The sequence below is a fragment of the Microtus pennsylvanicus genome, chromosome 4, assembly GCF_037038515.1.
Source record: "Microtus pennsylvanicus isolate mMicPen1 chromosome 4, mMicPen1.hap1, whole genome shotgun sequence".
Taxonomy (NCBI): Eukaryota; Metazoa; Chordata; class Mammalia; order Rodentia; family Cricetidae; genus Microtus; species Microtus pennsylvanicus.
In genome coordinates this window covers 22552325-22566806 of record NC_134582.1, presented here as the reverse complement: position 1 = coordinate 22566806, position 14482 = coordinate 22552325, and the positions used below count along the sequence as shown (strand labels likewise).

Genomic DNA, 14482 nt, shown 5'->3' with positions numbered 1-14482 from the left:
AGATGTTTGCAGGAGAAAACAGATGAAAAGAACCCATTTTATCTAGTGCAACATGGTGCTGGCGTGGCTGGGTCTACAGAGTATGAGGCCTTGTCTGTGCCATTTATGAGGCTGGCATTGACCTTGTCTGTGCCATTTATGAGGCTGGCATTGACCTGGCAATTTCTTCCATCTTCATTGCTTTATTGGGCTGAGTCCATTTGTTGTGCAGATGCCCAAATACTTGACAACTTTTGCTTCTCAATTCATTAGTTTTGATCCCTTAGACAAAGGCCGAAGTGAAGTAGATTTGGCACGGTCTGTCACAGACAAACCAACCAGGGTGACACAGGACGGAGATGGGTGCCCCCAGTCTCCACTTCACTTTATACTATGCAGACCTGGCTTGTCCACACGTGACACACGAGGCAACGTAAGACAAGACATTCGAAAGAGTTAAAAAAGAAACAAAATAAAATAAATGACGACAACAACAACAAACACATTGCCACAAGGAGGAAAAGGGTAGGTAACATCAACAATGAAAACAAGACAACAGCATCTATTCTGACTGCTTCTACATGTAGCAAAGGGACTGACTGAGGAACAGCAGCCCTGGTCCATAGCATAGGGTTTGGTTCTGCCCTGCTTCTGGTCAACAAGCCATTCCCTGAGAGCATCACAAAATCCAAGGAGAACAGTAATGACCATCAGGTACAGAGCACAAACAGTATGGCCCTGCTTCTGCCTCATCTGACACTGGCCCTGCAAGAATATATTGTCTGTGTCAGGAATGGAAACAGAGAAATCAGAGATGTCTAGAGACTTAGAGAAATTTAGGAAATTCCATCTTTGTATGTTTGAAAACTTTTACATTTAATAGAGAGAAGAGACTCACTTCTGATGCTACAAGAACTGTACCATCAATGTGGGGAAGCATATTCAGGTTTTCTAATTGTAGCTGGGATTTCAAACTGCGGAGTCACCTCACGGGTGGTGATGTGATGTCTTAAACTATGATTTGGTCATAGGAAACCTGGGCTTGTTTAAAACCAGTTGTGTGGATGTCACTAGCTACGGTTAAAAGCTGAACAATTTTGTCTACAGCATCAGATGACTCTGAGCCTTCATTCAAGAAGATGCAGAGTGAACGAGTTGGGCCTTATATCCTTGAACAGAAGCACTGTGATTTGTTACTCATGTTTTGAAGGAAAAAAACCAGGCCCGGAGTATTGGATCCAGGCCTGAGGGAACCAATGCAATACAACATAACGTCATAATAAGCAAGAACAAACCAAAGTCACGGCATTACGTTTGACAGTGAGGAAGACCATTAAAGTAATGCCTTCACGTAAGCTGAAAGATATTGCAGGGAAGTTTTGTGGACTCTACATCACATGGTCATTTGGGACAAACACAGGGCATTATAAGGTGGAACATTTTACCCTCATTATAGGCACTAAAGATCAACAATAGCTGAAGTTGTATTCAATCATACCTTCTATCATTTTTATTCATATGGTTGAGCCCAAATAATTTTTTATCTCAAGCATTGATTTTATCATTAGTAATATCACCAATTTACTATGTAAGCAAGTGAAACTGGTAATCTGAAAAAATGAAATACTCTTTTAAGTCTCTTAGTTCTTCAAAAAACTTTGTTGAAGCAATGCTAGGAAAATCACTTTTTTAGTGTGTGCTACTAATGATAATTTAAGAAGTTCTTCCATGCACATTAGGGCAAATTGGAGACTTCTGCCCAGCCATAAATCACAGATGCTGGCGTCATTGGTAAATTGCTTAGTAGGAACTTAACTTTTAGAATCTCACCACTTGTGTCCACAGAAACGTGGCTCGTCAGATATTTATCAAGAAAGCAGAGTTAGGTACTGCCTAGGGTGGTGTGGAACTGACAGACACACACGACCATGGGAAGAAGGAAGGTATTATTGAACAGCAATAATGCAGCCCGGTGTGCGTGCATAGGTTTGGAACTGGCAAATTCATCACCACAGCTTACATTGCCATCTTTGCTGCTGACCAACGATATCAACAAGCAGCAGCAGCAATGGACATCAGCGTCTCTCAGAAGCTATTTGAAAACCCAGCCCAATCATCTTAACAGATCGGTCAATGGCTTCTAATAACATTCTTCCAGATCTAGAGATATGTTTTGGAACATCAAAGACTAAAAACAGTCAAGGGCATTCTTTCCCTTTTGTTCCTTTCAAATTTGGCAAAGAAAATATGTTATGCAGTAGTAACTTAGCACCACTTAGGACATGATTCCAAACCCTGTGTGACAGACGGCTCTGCATTAGTGCGCTGGAACACGTTGTAACAAGGCACACGGAGTTGAACACCAGAAAAATCTGATATAATGAGGGTGAAATGAATTGGAAAAAAAAAACCTAAGGTCATTAAACCGTTACAGAGAGTTATTACCAATGTGTACTGTGATTATCAAAGACCATATCCAATTCTTTTTGAAATAATTTAGATGCCAAAGGGGAGAAACCACCGCAGTGGCCACAGTGGGAATTTACCCCGCTGAAGGAAAAACATTCAACATGATGTGATTGGATAGGTCACTCTAAACCAGCAAAGGCCCTTTAAAAACAGAAAAGTAGGCACAGTTTACTTGTGACTTGATAGACTAGGTATTCAGTGCTCTCCACGTGTTGTTAACTTGACTGATGAGCCAATGAACCACAGAGGAGCCACAGTGGGTTTCAACTTGAACCTTTGTCTTTGAACTTGGGCATAAAATTAAATGGAATTCCTTGTAACTCTCTCTCTTTCTCACTCTCTCTCTTTCCCTTTCTCTCTCTCTCTTATTTTTAACTGTACTGTTGAAATTCAACATTATGGATGAAATCTAATTAAATACAAAGATGCTAAGCGAATTTCAAATTTCATGCCATTTAAATCAGTTTGCCGATTTTAGCCCATTGCAGGTCACTGTGACTCTCATAATTCAGGTGGCAAACTGAGATTTCCTTAGTTTTCTAAAGGTTTCCTACGAGCAGGGTTGTTCTCAGCCATGTGTGACTTCCTTCATCTGATTAAAGCAGTTGCAGCTGTGGCTGTGCGGTGGAAGACAAAAAAGGCTTAAGATACTACACATTATTTTTAAAATAATAATCATTCACTCTTCTAGCACATCTAAGGAATCCAGAAAGACTAGATTATAGTGGGCCATTCGTCATTCCATTGTCGAGCCATTGGCCAGTACTGACTTGTTTTAACTGAACAGAATACGCCCAATGGTGCCTATACCAACATATCCCATTTTTATCATTAGGAGGGAAATGCATTGAAGTTTATGTAGCTAGCAGACTCTGTTTTCCTGGTTTTGCTATTAGTTGGTCATATCTGAGGCTGGTCTGCACTCTGGGCCTGGGTGTTTGGGATATTGGCTATTGCAGAACCATATTGAGGTTGGGAGAGGTTAAAGTATAAAGTGAGCGCATTTTAGGTTATCCCCCATCTTTAGACTAAACACACTCTGAAACTCTTAAATGTGAAGGAAATCCCAGTTCTGGGAAAATAGAGAGGGAGGGTCATTGAAATCCACGCCAAGGGCCTAACAAAGAGGGCCACAGACACTTAGAGGAGAGCAATCATCTTTCTTGAGTCCTGGCACCAGACAGATTTATCCTTAAGGGCTTTAAACCACACAGTGGATAGAAGCAGAACTCTGGGGATTTAGTTAACAACTCAGTTCTTTGTTTTCTGAGGTAATACTCTCTTGATCACAACTTTGGCTTCCTTCAGCCAACATGCTAATTTCTCTGGAAGAATTGATCCATGAGGCCTAGAGGCTCATTAGCACTGTGGTGTTCTTACACTCTGACCCCCTATCAAGTCACAAGGATCAAACCATGCATGGGGCACACAGGTCATGGGGAGCCTGAATTCTGGTCAAGGATATAAGGGTTAGAATTGATGAGATCGGAAGAGGATCAAGAAAACCTACTGGAAGCATGATCAACCCAAGGCCGCCACCACTGCTTTTTTTTGCCCTTGGCTTTCTGTTTGTCTGCTTCTCCTAAAATGAAATATGTCCAGACATTAATTCTTAGGAAGTGAACACACACGCTTTGAAAACCACGTTTTAAAAATTCAATTGCAAAAACACATCAGAGGGCAGGAAAAGGAAGTTTACTAACTACAGAACTACTCATGTACTAGCAGTGTGCTGCAAACGCTGAACGCTCTTAACTGGATGCTACATGTTCACTTTCTTCCTAGGATCTGAGGGCATACGTAAAGAAACATTTAAAAGGAAGTATTCTTAGCCAAAAATGCGCCTTGCACTGATTTTTTTTTCAGTAAATTAGCACGAGAGAATTATTGCCCATTTCTAAGAACCACATAGTGGCAAATAAGTCATTGAAATGTAAACCAAGAACAAGGACTAGGACTTTTTCTTTTGATTAATTTAGCATGACTGGAAGATAGTTGTTGCGAATGAAGAGATTCTAGGAACTGGAAAGAGACCATGCATTGTTTTTCTATTCCCTTCAGCAGGAAAGCATGCAGGCTCCTACAACCAGACCGTTAGCGCTGCAATTGGCTAAATATATAATTAAATATAATGCACTATATGTTTCTCAGTAAATTTCATTGAAATGCGTAACAGCTGAAGTGTGAACTATGAATATGCACTAGTGACATAAAACATGCATGCATTTTTTCATTTCCACATTAGATTTACAGAAACCAACCGCAGCATACTAAAACCTATTCCCTCAAGGAGCAAACTAAGCAAAAATCATGCCGATCTCATAAGGAACATGTCTGTGACCTAAACCAGACAGTGTTCATTCAAGGTATCGTGTCGAAGAGTAGATGCTTGCAAAATCATTCATTCACTAAATATGCCCCAAGGAACATATCTGCTCACGATGGGCGAGTGAAACACAGCGAGACAACTAACAGAATGAAAATGGGCAGGATTTTACAGCCCTACCAAGAGCATGCTCCTATCAGATGTCAAAGCACTCGAGGAGAGGAAAACGTGACATACTTTCATCATCTTCTTCTGAGAGTTTCTGGATGTCCTGGCCTTCCCCTGACTCCTGGGTCAAGCTCAGCATCCTCTCCTTACCCTTTTTGTACTTTTGTTGCCGGGCTTTGATGCGATCCATCCTACAAATAAGGCAGCGTTAGTAACAGTAAGAGCGCATGCACAGTTATACCACGGTCAGCTCTGTGAATGCATATTGTTCTCCAAATATCTGAATCCGTGAGCAAAGTGGTCAGCTTTGAAGTACTTAAGGGTTATGAGATAATTGCTTATTAACCATAAATATCTCTCACACACATACACGAGTCCGTGCTACTCTGTGTTTCATAGATACTGGAGTTAGTAATACAATCAATAGTCATGATGCTAAGGTTTAGCATGAAGCCCTTGATACCTGTTCTCATTTTGCATCATTGCCAGTCTGAACACAGCGTATTATAACCAAAGGCTTTACATCATTTTTTTCTATTTTGTTCATTTTATGTGAACAGGTGTTTTGTCTCCATGCATGTGTGTATGTGTACCATGTACATGCCTGGTGGCTGCAGAGGCCAGGGAAGGGTATCGGATTATTCGAAGCTGGAGTATAGATCTCTCCTGCCCCAGCTTTGCATTCTTAACCAAAATGCAAATGAAGAGTCATGTCTCACGGAAAGTGAGAACACATTGCAAATGTGGCCCTGCGTTTGTTCCTTCTAAGTCTGAGCTAGAGGAATAACAATGGTTGCAGCACACTGCATATACATTCCAATTTCATATACATCTTAGGTCTTTGTGCACATAACCATGCTACGGAATAATTTACACAAGGAAATACCCTTTAAGGGAAGGAAATTAAGAACCGAGGTCACGATGGAATGCAGTTGCTCTTCTCAATTCAGGGGGCTTTCCTGGAAAGGTGGGACAAGGCTTCGACTTCCTTGACAAAGTTGTCATAGGATTCCAATCCTATGGTTATTAGAGTTTAAACACTAATACTCAAAATGCAGGTGTGTGCCAGTCCTTAGAAGTTCTAGCCATTGTTAGAAATTTCCAAATGGGACAAGGGTGGTAGGAAAAGTGTTGTATCACATCAGGAAGAGCTGGTCACACCAGTGCTGTTCTAGTTACCATAGACCCTAGGTATCAGAGCTCCTTCTCCTGTGCATGTACTGTACTGGTGTAAAGGATGCCTCTGAAGCTGGCTCCGTAGTTAGTTCCTGGATCCAGAAATGCAACGAACCTTCCTGGTACTTGGCTCTGAGCCAAGCCTCTTTCATTAATTTATCAATCCTTATAATAGCTCGGAAGGGACAACTGTGCGCCCTGACTGAATGACCCAGGTGGAGTTTCAGAGAACTTCAATGACCAGCTCGGGACTCTGAACAAAGTCACTGAATCTGTGGCAGCTCCCTGCTGTTTCCCAAGAGGGTCCCCTTCCCAGATCCTGGAGCTACCGTCCTGCTAAACTGCTCTCATCTTCAGTGTGGCAGTGTTCGTGTCTGACCTGGCAGAGTCATCGGCACTCAAAATACAGGGGTGAACCAGTCCTTCAAAGTCTCCTTCGTTGTTAGAAATGGATATATTTTCTCAGGGGTCTGAAATCTCAAGAGCCAAGTTGACTACTTCCATACAAACTGGAAAGAGGCAGAAATCCCAGCGAAGAGAGTGCTTACTGTCTCTTTAGCTGATCCATGGACTTTTTCTCTTCCTCAATTCTTGCCTTTACAGCTTTCACAATCGTAGCCTGGAAAAGTTCAGCCCCTCTGAAATAAAATTGGAAACACAGAACACATCAGTATTTTTGTGGCTGTTCATCTCGTCCTGAAAATGATCATTACGGATCAGAGGTCATGGCGACCCTTTTCTGGGGCCGGTAGAAGTTTCCTGGCTGACGTCACCCACTCCTGGATACCCTTTATGAGTGATTGAACAAGGAGTAAACGGGCTCTCTCTCAGCTTTTCCAACATGACATGACGTCAGCTGAGGGCCACGTGACATTATCAGTTGACTTTCCTTTCACTTCTAGTAACGTACTTCAAGCTTCTAGACCTCCTAGAGCAGTGGTTCTCAATGCCGTGACCATCCCTTCCTAATGCTGTGACCATTCCATGGAATTCCCCACGTTGTGGTGACCCCAACTGTGAAACCTGTTTCACTGCTACTTCGTAATGGTAAATTTGCCATGGTTAGGAATTGTAATGTAAACATCTGATACGCAGGATGGTCTTAGGTGACCCCTAAAAAACAGCTGTTCGAACCCCAAGGGGTTATGACCCACAGGTTGAGAACCACTGTCCTAGGAGGCATTGTCTGAATATCTGGAACACGTTGAAATCCTTATGCCCAAGTGATAGCATTGGGAAGTAGAGTCTTGCAAGATGACTAAGCTATGAATGGTTTAGATAAGGCCCAGGAAGTCTCTTATTCTTTCTACATAGTGGACTCGCACGAGACACCCAAACCAATGACACCTCAATACTTGTCTTCTAGCTACCAGAATAGCCGGGGACACATTTACAGTGTGTGGAGTCTGCCTGCCATACCATGCTTTTGTCATGGTAGCCCCCAAAAGCCAAAGACAATTCTATCCAACTCTGCCATTTCTGAACAGTAAATAATAATCATAATCATAAATTACAGGATTAATATTTGAAGCTAAATAAGGTCATTGTTCACCTATGTAACAAAGGTAGAACATGCCACAAGGCTCCCTGAATTTAAGGTAGGTTCTTACTATATCCTTTCTCTATGTGGCTCCAACTTAGCTGACAAAGGCTGGCATCACACTCCTATAAATAAACTTCCTGGAAGGGGAGGAGATGAAATCTAGAGAAACTGGTGTCATAATCACCTATGTGGATATGTATGAGCCTCAAGTTCAAAGATGGCATATGGCAATTTCATAAGGGAAAGTAACCTAATGCTTGCCAGGGAGCGAGCATTATGGATCCTATGCTGTCTGAGCAAGGCTGGCGGCTCCAGACAAATGAGTGCACGCTCAGTCACTGCCCCCTCCACGCAGTGGCGTGCAGGTGGGCGGCCAGTACCCTCCACAGCCTTTTCTAAATCTAAGAGAAGGGCAAAAGCTGGAGGAGGAATGGAGTCCAAGGAGAAGAACGTGGCAATGTGAAGAGTCCCAGAGAAGGAACTCAGGTGAGGTGTGGAAGAGACTAAAAGGAAGAGAAGGCAGGCAGGAGAAGGTGGAGGATCAGAGGGGCGCTGGGTCCTGTGCTCAGCGTCTGAGCTTTCTGGAGAACCACCAAACTGCTCTCATAAGGGCTGTACTAATGTATATTCTCGCTAATAGTGTGTAAGGCTTTCTTCCTTACTAACCATTCTCACGTGCACTGAGTTTATAGATTTTCAATCTTAGGCATTTTCAGAGGAGTGAAATGATGCCAAATTGCAGGTTTTTTAAATTTACGTTTTGCTGATGAGTTGTGTTGTTAAGAGATAGTTCATATACTTTTAGGACATCTGTGTATGTTCTTCCTTTTCGCCCTCCCCTGCCCTTTTTGTGATGTGGAGGGTCAAATGTGCTCTGCTACTGAGTTACGTCCCAACCCCTGCTCTGGTGTTTTCTACTGTGACATGTCCACTTAGTTCATTTACCCTCTGTGTTAGTGCTGGTCACTGAGTTCCTTGTTAGGACTCTAGTTTAGATGCAAAGGGACGAGTGTCAAGTGCTTTAGGGACTTTAAATTTTCTTGTGGGTTTTCTGAGCAACGTGAGCTAGTGAGCATTATCGCGTTCAGGCCAGTTGTCGGTGAAGGTCGCCTAACCCACCTGGATGCCAGGATCTGGGAGGCTTTGATGTCAGCCACGACGTGCAGGAAGTAGTAACTCATGAAGACTCTTCTCTGAAGCAGGAGGAAGGCAAAGCAGATGCTGTCCCAGATGATTCCCGCCTCCCCGCTGGGCAGCCTGCATTTGGAGTCATCCTCAGCTGCAGCATCAAGCGGGGGAGAACCCAAGAGAAAATGAAGACCCGTGTGCACGGCTGTTGCGTGAAGTCTACAGAGCTGGGCTCGGGAAATCCCACCGGCACAAGCATGGCATTCCAATGGGCTGATTTACTTATGAGCTGAGCACTTCCCAAGCAGAATTTTATGCCTTGAGTCTGATTATCAGCATGAGGGGGCTCCAGCAAATTGCCGGCATTGTGAGGTTAGGGAATCCCTGAACATCCTTCCTTCAAGGACTTTCCCCAAACAATGGCTCAAGGGTAGATGAAATGCTCTAATGTAGAAAAGTCCTATCCAGGGTCAACGGGCTTGATAGTCTATTAGCAGGCTGTGGCAGCACATTTACACTAATTGGCCATTTCCAGATAATGGTTTAATCCTCTGCCGAGTACGGCCTGAGTTAGAAGCCACAGGCAACATGTACATTATATCTAAGTAACCTTCTGAGCATGATAGAAGCACACAGCTGACACAACCTGTGATTCCGAGCTTGAGGCAGGTGACAGAAATTGCATTTCCCATTGTCTCTATGGGGGAAATCCTCCCAGATACCCCAGGACTCTTCCCCGTTGGCTTTCTGTGCCTGAAGTCACCCCCAACCCTTCTTGGCTTCTTTAAGAGAGACGTTCTGGGAGCCTGAGGCACCAGAGGACTGACTGGTCTAACTGGAGCAGCTGCAGCCTTGAGGAGGCAGCGGGAATTGTTTTTAATCCTCCCGGAAAAGCACGCAGAGACACCGGTCTTGCACCAGTGTGGCAGGGTGTTGGGGGAGCACCTTCTGTTCTAAGCCAGGCATCAGCCAGTATAGCTTCACAGCCTCTGTCTCAGGGTGGAACTGATTCTGACTTTTATCTCATTTCTCTGTGCTCTCCCTTTTCCACATTCCTTCCCCCCAAGGGTCCCCTCATACTTACGCATTTTATAGCCTTTCACTGTGCAGGCCAGACTGAACGCTTGGATAAGCCAGCAGCTGTTTCTCACCAGCGCACCGATGTAGCCACAGGCTCCTATCTGAAAGACGAAAGGAGGGAGGCAAACCTCAAGCTCTGAATCCAGAAAACAAATCTGATGTCTAACAAACCCAGTGTGCAAGAACTCACTAGAATCAATGCCAGCTATTCCATAAGGGGCCTGCAGTATCTAAAACACCAGCCTCCACATCTCAGGCATATAGGAAGCATTAGCTGTTCAGAGAGCAAGGTAAGTTCAGGGGGAGTTCTTCCCTGTGGGAATGGGAAGGATCTCCACTGTAATGCTTCTGCACTAGAAACACTGCTTTTTACAAAGAGAACTGGACTACTGTAGAACATGCCTTGACCCTATGGGCCTGCACTAAGACAAGAACTATAATTTGGGTAAAATTATTTTCTCAGAGGTCACATGACTCAAACATGTACTGATCCCCAGAAGATTACTCCGGATCTAAGCTGAAGAGTAGAGTTCTTAGGGCTGGTATGGATGATACACTGCCCTCCCACTCATAGGTCCAACATCCTAGGAACCAACCTTGGATAGAAGATATTTGGTGTGGGAGAGGACCTGTATTGAATCTATACACACTTTTCACTGCCATTATCCCCTAAACAGTGCAGTAGCGCATTATTTGTGTATCAGGTACTTGGAGTGTGTATGCTATTTGGAGAAGATGTAAAACACACAGGAGGAAGTGTGTGGGCTCTATGCAAAGATCATGCAATATGAGGAAGCTGAAGGTCTGGGAGTTCATAGAAGTTCCAGAGGACATCTCAATTTGTCTCACATTCTACAATTCTTTCTAGGCAAGAGAGTTCCTTCTTGAGGTACATGATAAGACAAGACATCCAGTGACCCCAGCACAGTCATAAAAGGGCCACTTCAGAGTGACACGATGGGAGATGGAAGCTTATTTCTAGGGAAGGATGGGATTTTAAGCAGCAAACTATTTTAGATTTTGTTTGTTGAATGTGTCACCTTCAGTTGCATGATCCTGAAATGGGAGAAAGGAATGGAAAAGATTCTGTGTGAAGTGGGAAAACCAGCAGCAGCGAGTGGGCGCTGAAGCCTGAATTGGTGGTGTCTTGGCTATGGCTTTTGAGGCTCGTGTGAGGGTACAAGGCTTTTAGGAACCACCGAGTGGGCTGTTTATTCTTACACTGGAACCATAAGTGTGTTATGTAGTGGGAGCCACTCACCGACAGTATGTTTTTCATGGTAATCACAAACACATTGTAGGCAATCAGCCAGTCCCAGTAGCGGAGGATGCTCTTGATGGGTTTCAGTAGCAAATCACCCCCAAAGAGCAGGAAATAGAAACAGGCCACCAGGTAACCCATGCAAAATATGCTGATCCTGGTTGTCCCTGTGATGAAGATGATGGTGAGGACGAACCAGAAGAGGTAGCTGAAGATGATCACTTTGGACATGTCCAAGTAAGATCTGGAAGACACACCCGAGCGATACAAAGGTAATTGCTACACAAAGAAAATCAAGACTTCTTCTTTAGGGGCAGAGAACCTTGTATTTTGCAAAATGTGTGCCAAGGCCTCTGCATACCACTGCCTGCTGCATAAGAAATCTCTGTATAACTAACTAGTACTAGACTAATAGATAAGTTGAGAAAAACATCATGTATAAGTACGCTTCTCATCATCTCATTTGTGACCAATTTCTCACAAAATAAGAACATTTTCTGGGCAGGGTGGTGGTGGCACACGCCTTTAATCCCAGCACGTGGATTTCTATGAGTTTGAGTCCAGCCTGGTCTACATAGTGAGTTGCAGGACAGCCAAGACTGTGACACTGAGAAACCCTGTCTCAAAAGCAGAAGGAGAGAGAGCACGAGCAAGGAACTCAGGACTGCAAGGGGTGCACCCACACACTGAGACAATGGGGATGTTCTATTGGGAACTCACCAAGGCCAGCTGGCCTGGGTCTGGAAAAGCCTGGGATAAAACCGGGCTCTCTGAACATAGCGGACAATGAGGACTACTGAGAACTCAAGAACAATGGCAATGGGTTTCTGATCCTACTGCACGCACTGGCTTTGTGGGAGCCTAGGCAGTTTGGATGCTCAACTTCCTAGACCTGGATGGAGGTGGGGGTTCCTTGGACTTCCCACAGGGCAGGGAACCCTGCGTGCTCTTCGGGCTGAGGTGGGGGGAGCTTAATTGGGGGAGGGGGAGGGAAATGAGAGGCGGTGGCGGGGAAGAGACAGAAATCTTTAATAAATAAATAAATTAAAAAAAAATAAAAAGAAGTGCTTTTCGGGGTGCCCCATCATGTGTGTGTTTTCGGGGTGCCCCATCATGTGTGTGTTTATTCATGTGTTTCATTTTTTAAAAAAAACACAGCAATAACAAACCCCCAGAACATTTTCTGCCTACCTCTTGAATATTCAAAATTTTCTTTGTCTTTCTATGGTAGGCATGAATAATTAATTACAAGGCTAAAAACATTCCAAGATATAGGTGTTTCTTGGCTAACAGGAAGGTGAGCAATGGATTACTTTCAAGGAACTAAAAGTTTGTGTTATTGTATTACAAAAAGTACATACTACATACAAAGTAGAAGTAAAAACAATCCCTCCTCATCGATGGAAGAACAACTCTCATATTCTGTGTCTGGATGTCACTGGGTCAGTTCAAGGCTCTCTGGGGCCCTGTCCATCCACACCGGCTTTAATGGTGCAAGGTGAGACCAGAATACGGGGCCCAGACTTTTCTACAATAATTGGCAGCTCTGGAAGCTCCCAGAACCTGGGTCATCTGCGGGTGGCAGGTGGTACAGCGGCTGGCCTGAGCTCAACTCTGCTTGACCACAGCTTCTCTGAGGGCTTGCTCTGGAAGTTTTCCTCTGGGGTTTTAGGAAAAGGATCAGAGAGTAAATTCTAGATTCACTCTTTCTTTAACGGGCTGTGTTTCTGTAGGAGGTTAATAAATCATCTCTGTAAAGTGTGCTCTGTCCTTAGCCTTGCCAGCAGCACTGGGAAGCAAGACGTATCTTAATGCATTTATCAAATAAGTGAACTTTTGATACTTACTGATTTTAAGAGGATAACAAAAATTATATTTTTTCTGAAATTACAATTATAATCCTTTAATTTTCTAAACAAAGCAGGAGAGCCTTTCTTGAGATGAGATAAACCTAATAGTTTGATGCAGATACAGTAGAATGTGACAGCTTGTGCCCCACCAGAGGTGGCTGGAGATGTCACTCTGTCTGGTATGGGGCAATATAAGTAAGGCACTTGGAGTGGAGTCTGGCACCTAAAACAGCTGGGTAATGGAAGCTAGTTAAGTTATGCATGTACTATATAGACTCAGGACTATGCAGAAATATAGACAAAAAAAACCCTTAAAACAAGCAAACAAACAAAGCCAAACAGTTAGCAGGACCTTTGCCCCTTATGCTTACACTTTAGAAAAGCAGACAAGACAGGTTCTTAAAACGACAACCCCAGGGAGTCAGTGACACATGTCACTCTTCTCTGAAGGCAGATGTTGGGGTGCCACACAGGCGCCCTGTGTACTCCCAGGGCAATCCCTCTGCCTCTGCCCATGTCTTTCCAGCGGTTGGAGAAGACAGACACTAAGCCATGAGCCCCAGAGGCTAGAGGATCAGGCCTAGCCAGATCCCACAGTGCTATTAGGTTCCTACACCATGTCAGAGGTGAATCTAAAAGGCTTTCTAGGATGAGGATAGAAGGGAGCTTGACATCAGGCAGGGCATGGATGAAACTAAGTCTGGAAAGACCAAGATGCAGAAAGACTGCACCCTGAGAGACTGAGCTGGGCTTGTGGAAAAAGCTCCCAGGAAAAGCTCAGGAAGGCAAGGCTGAGTGTCCCCTGGCTGGAAAGAGGGGGAGGGCAGACAGAGTGCTGTAAAGGGAGCTCACACCGGGCTCAGGAAGATGTGACATTAAAACAAAACCACACAGGGCGGCTCTGGGGGCTTCACTCCTGGGGCTCCTGAACACACAGGTGAGGAGAGGGAAAGACAGGAGCGGTGAGGAGGGACTGGGATGAGGGGTGAGGAAGACAGAAGAGAGGAGCAGGTGTGATAAAGAGGCAGTGTGATGAGGAGCGGGTAGTGAGTATAGGGCGGTGAGGATGCACAGGGATAAGGAGGGGGATCAATTAGGAGGGATGGGTGAGGAGGGGACGATAAAGACAAGAGATGAGAAGAAGAGGTGATGAGGAGGGGCAAGGATGAGGGTATGATGATGAGGTGTAAGGAAGAGGAGGTGAAGAGGAGGGGCAAGGATGGGGAAGCACGGTGGAGAAGAGGGAGGTTCGAGATGAGGAGAGATAAGTAGTAAATGAAAGAGGTGGCAGAGAGAGAGGGCTGATGAAGGGTCAAGTGGATGGAGAGCAAAATGGGGAGAGGGATAAGAAGATGAATGGGGAAGGAGGGAGGAGGGCAGGGGAGGGGTGGAGAGTGCTCTTGCTGGAGAGCTGCCTACGGTATTGTTGGGATAAGACAGTTTCTGTTGGAAGGGACTGGGGCCATGCAAGGCATTCGGCAGGGACTAGAGGGACACAAGGG

The 14482-nt window shown here is 44.5% G+C and overlaps 1 protein-coding gene across 1 annotated transcript in view; it reads right to left on the bottom strand.

Moving 5' to 3' along the window:
- Piezo2 (piezo type mechanosensitive ion channel component 2) overlaps window positions 1-14482 on the bottom strand; it is a 285223-nt gene that overhangs the window by 47982 nt on the left and 222759 nt on the right. Inside the window, exons 25-30 of the mRNA XM_075971116.1 lie at window positions 11131-11374; window positions 9874-9970; window positions 8781-8940; window positions 6667-6756; window positions 5012-5133; window positions 3959-4030 (exon numbers count right to left, since the gene is read on the bottom strand). Coding sequence (XP_075827231.1) covers window positions 3959-4030; window positions 5012-5133; window positions 6667-6756; window positions 8781-8940; window positions 9874-9970; window positions 11131-11374 — 785 coding nt within the window. The remainder of the gene's footprint in view (window positions 1-3958; window positions 4031-5011; window positions 5134-6666; window positions 6757-8780; window positions 8941-9873; window positions 9971-11130; window positions 11375-14482) is intronic.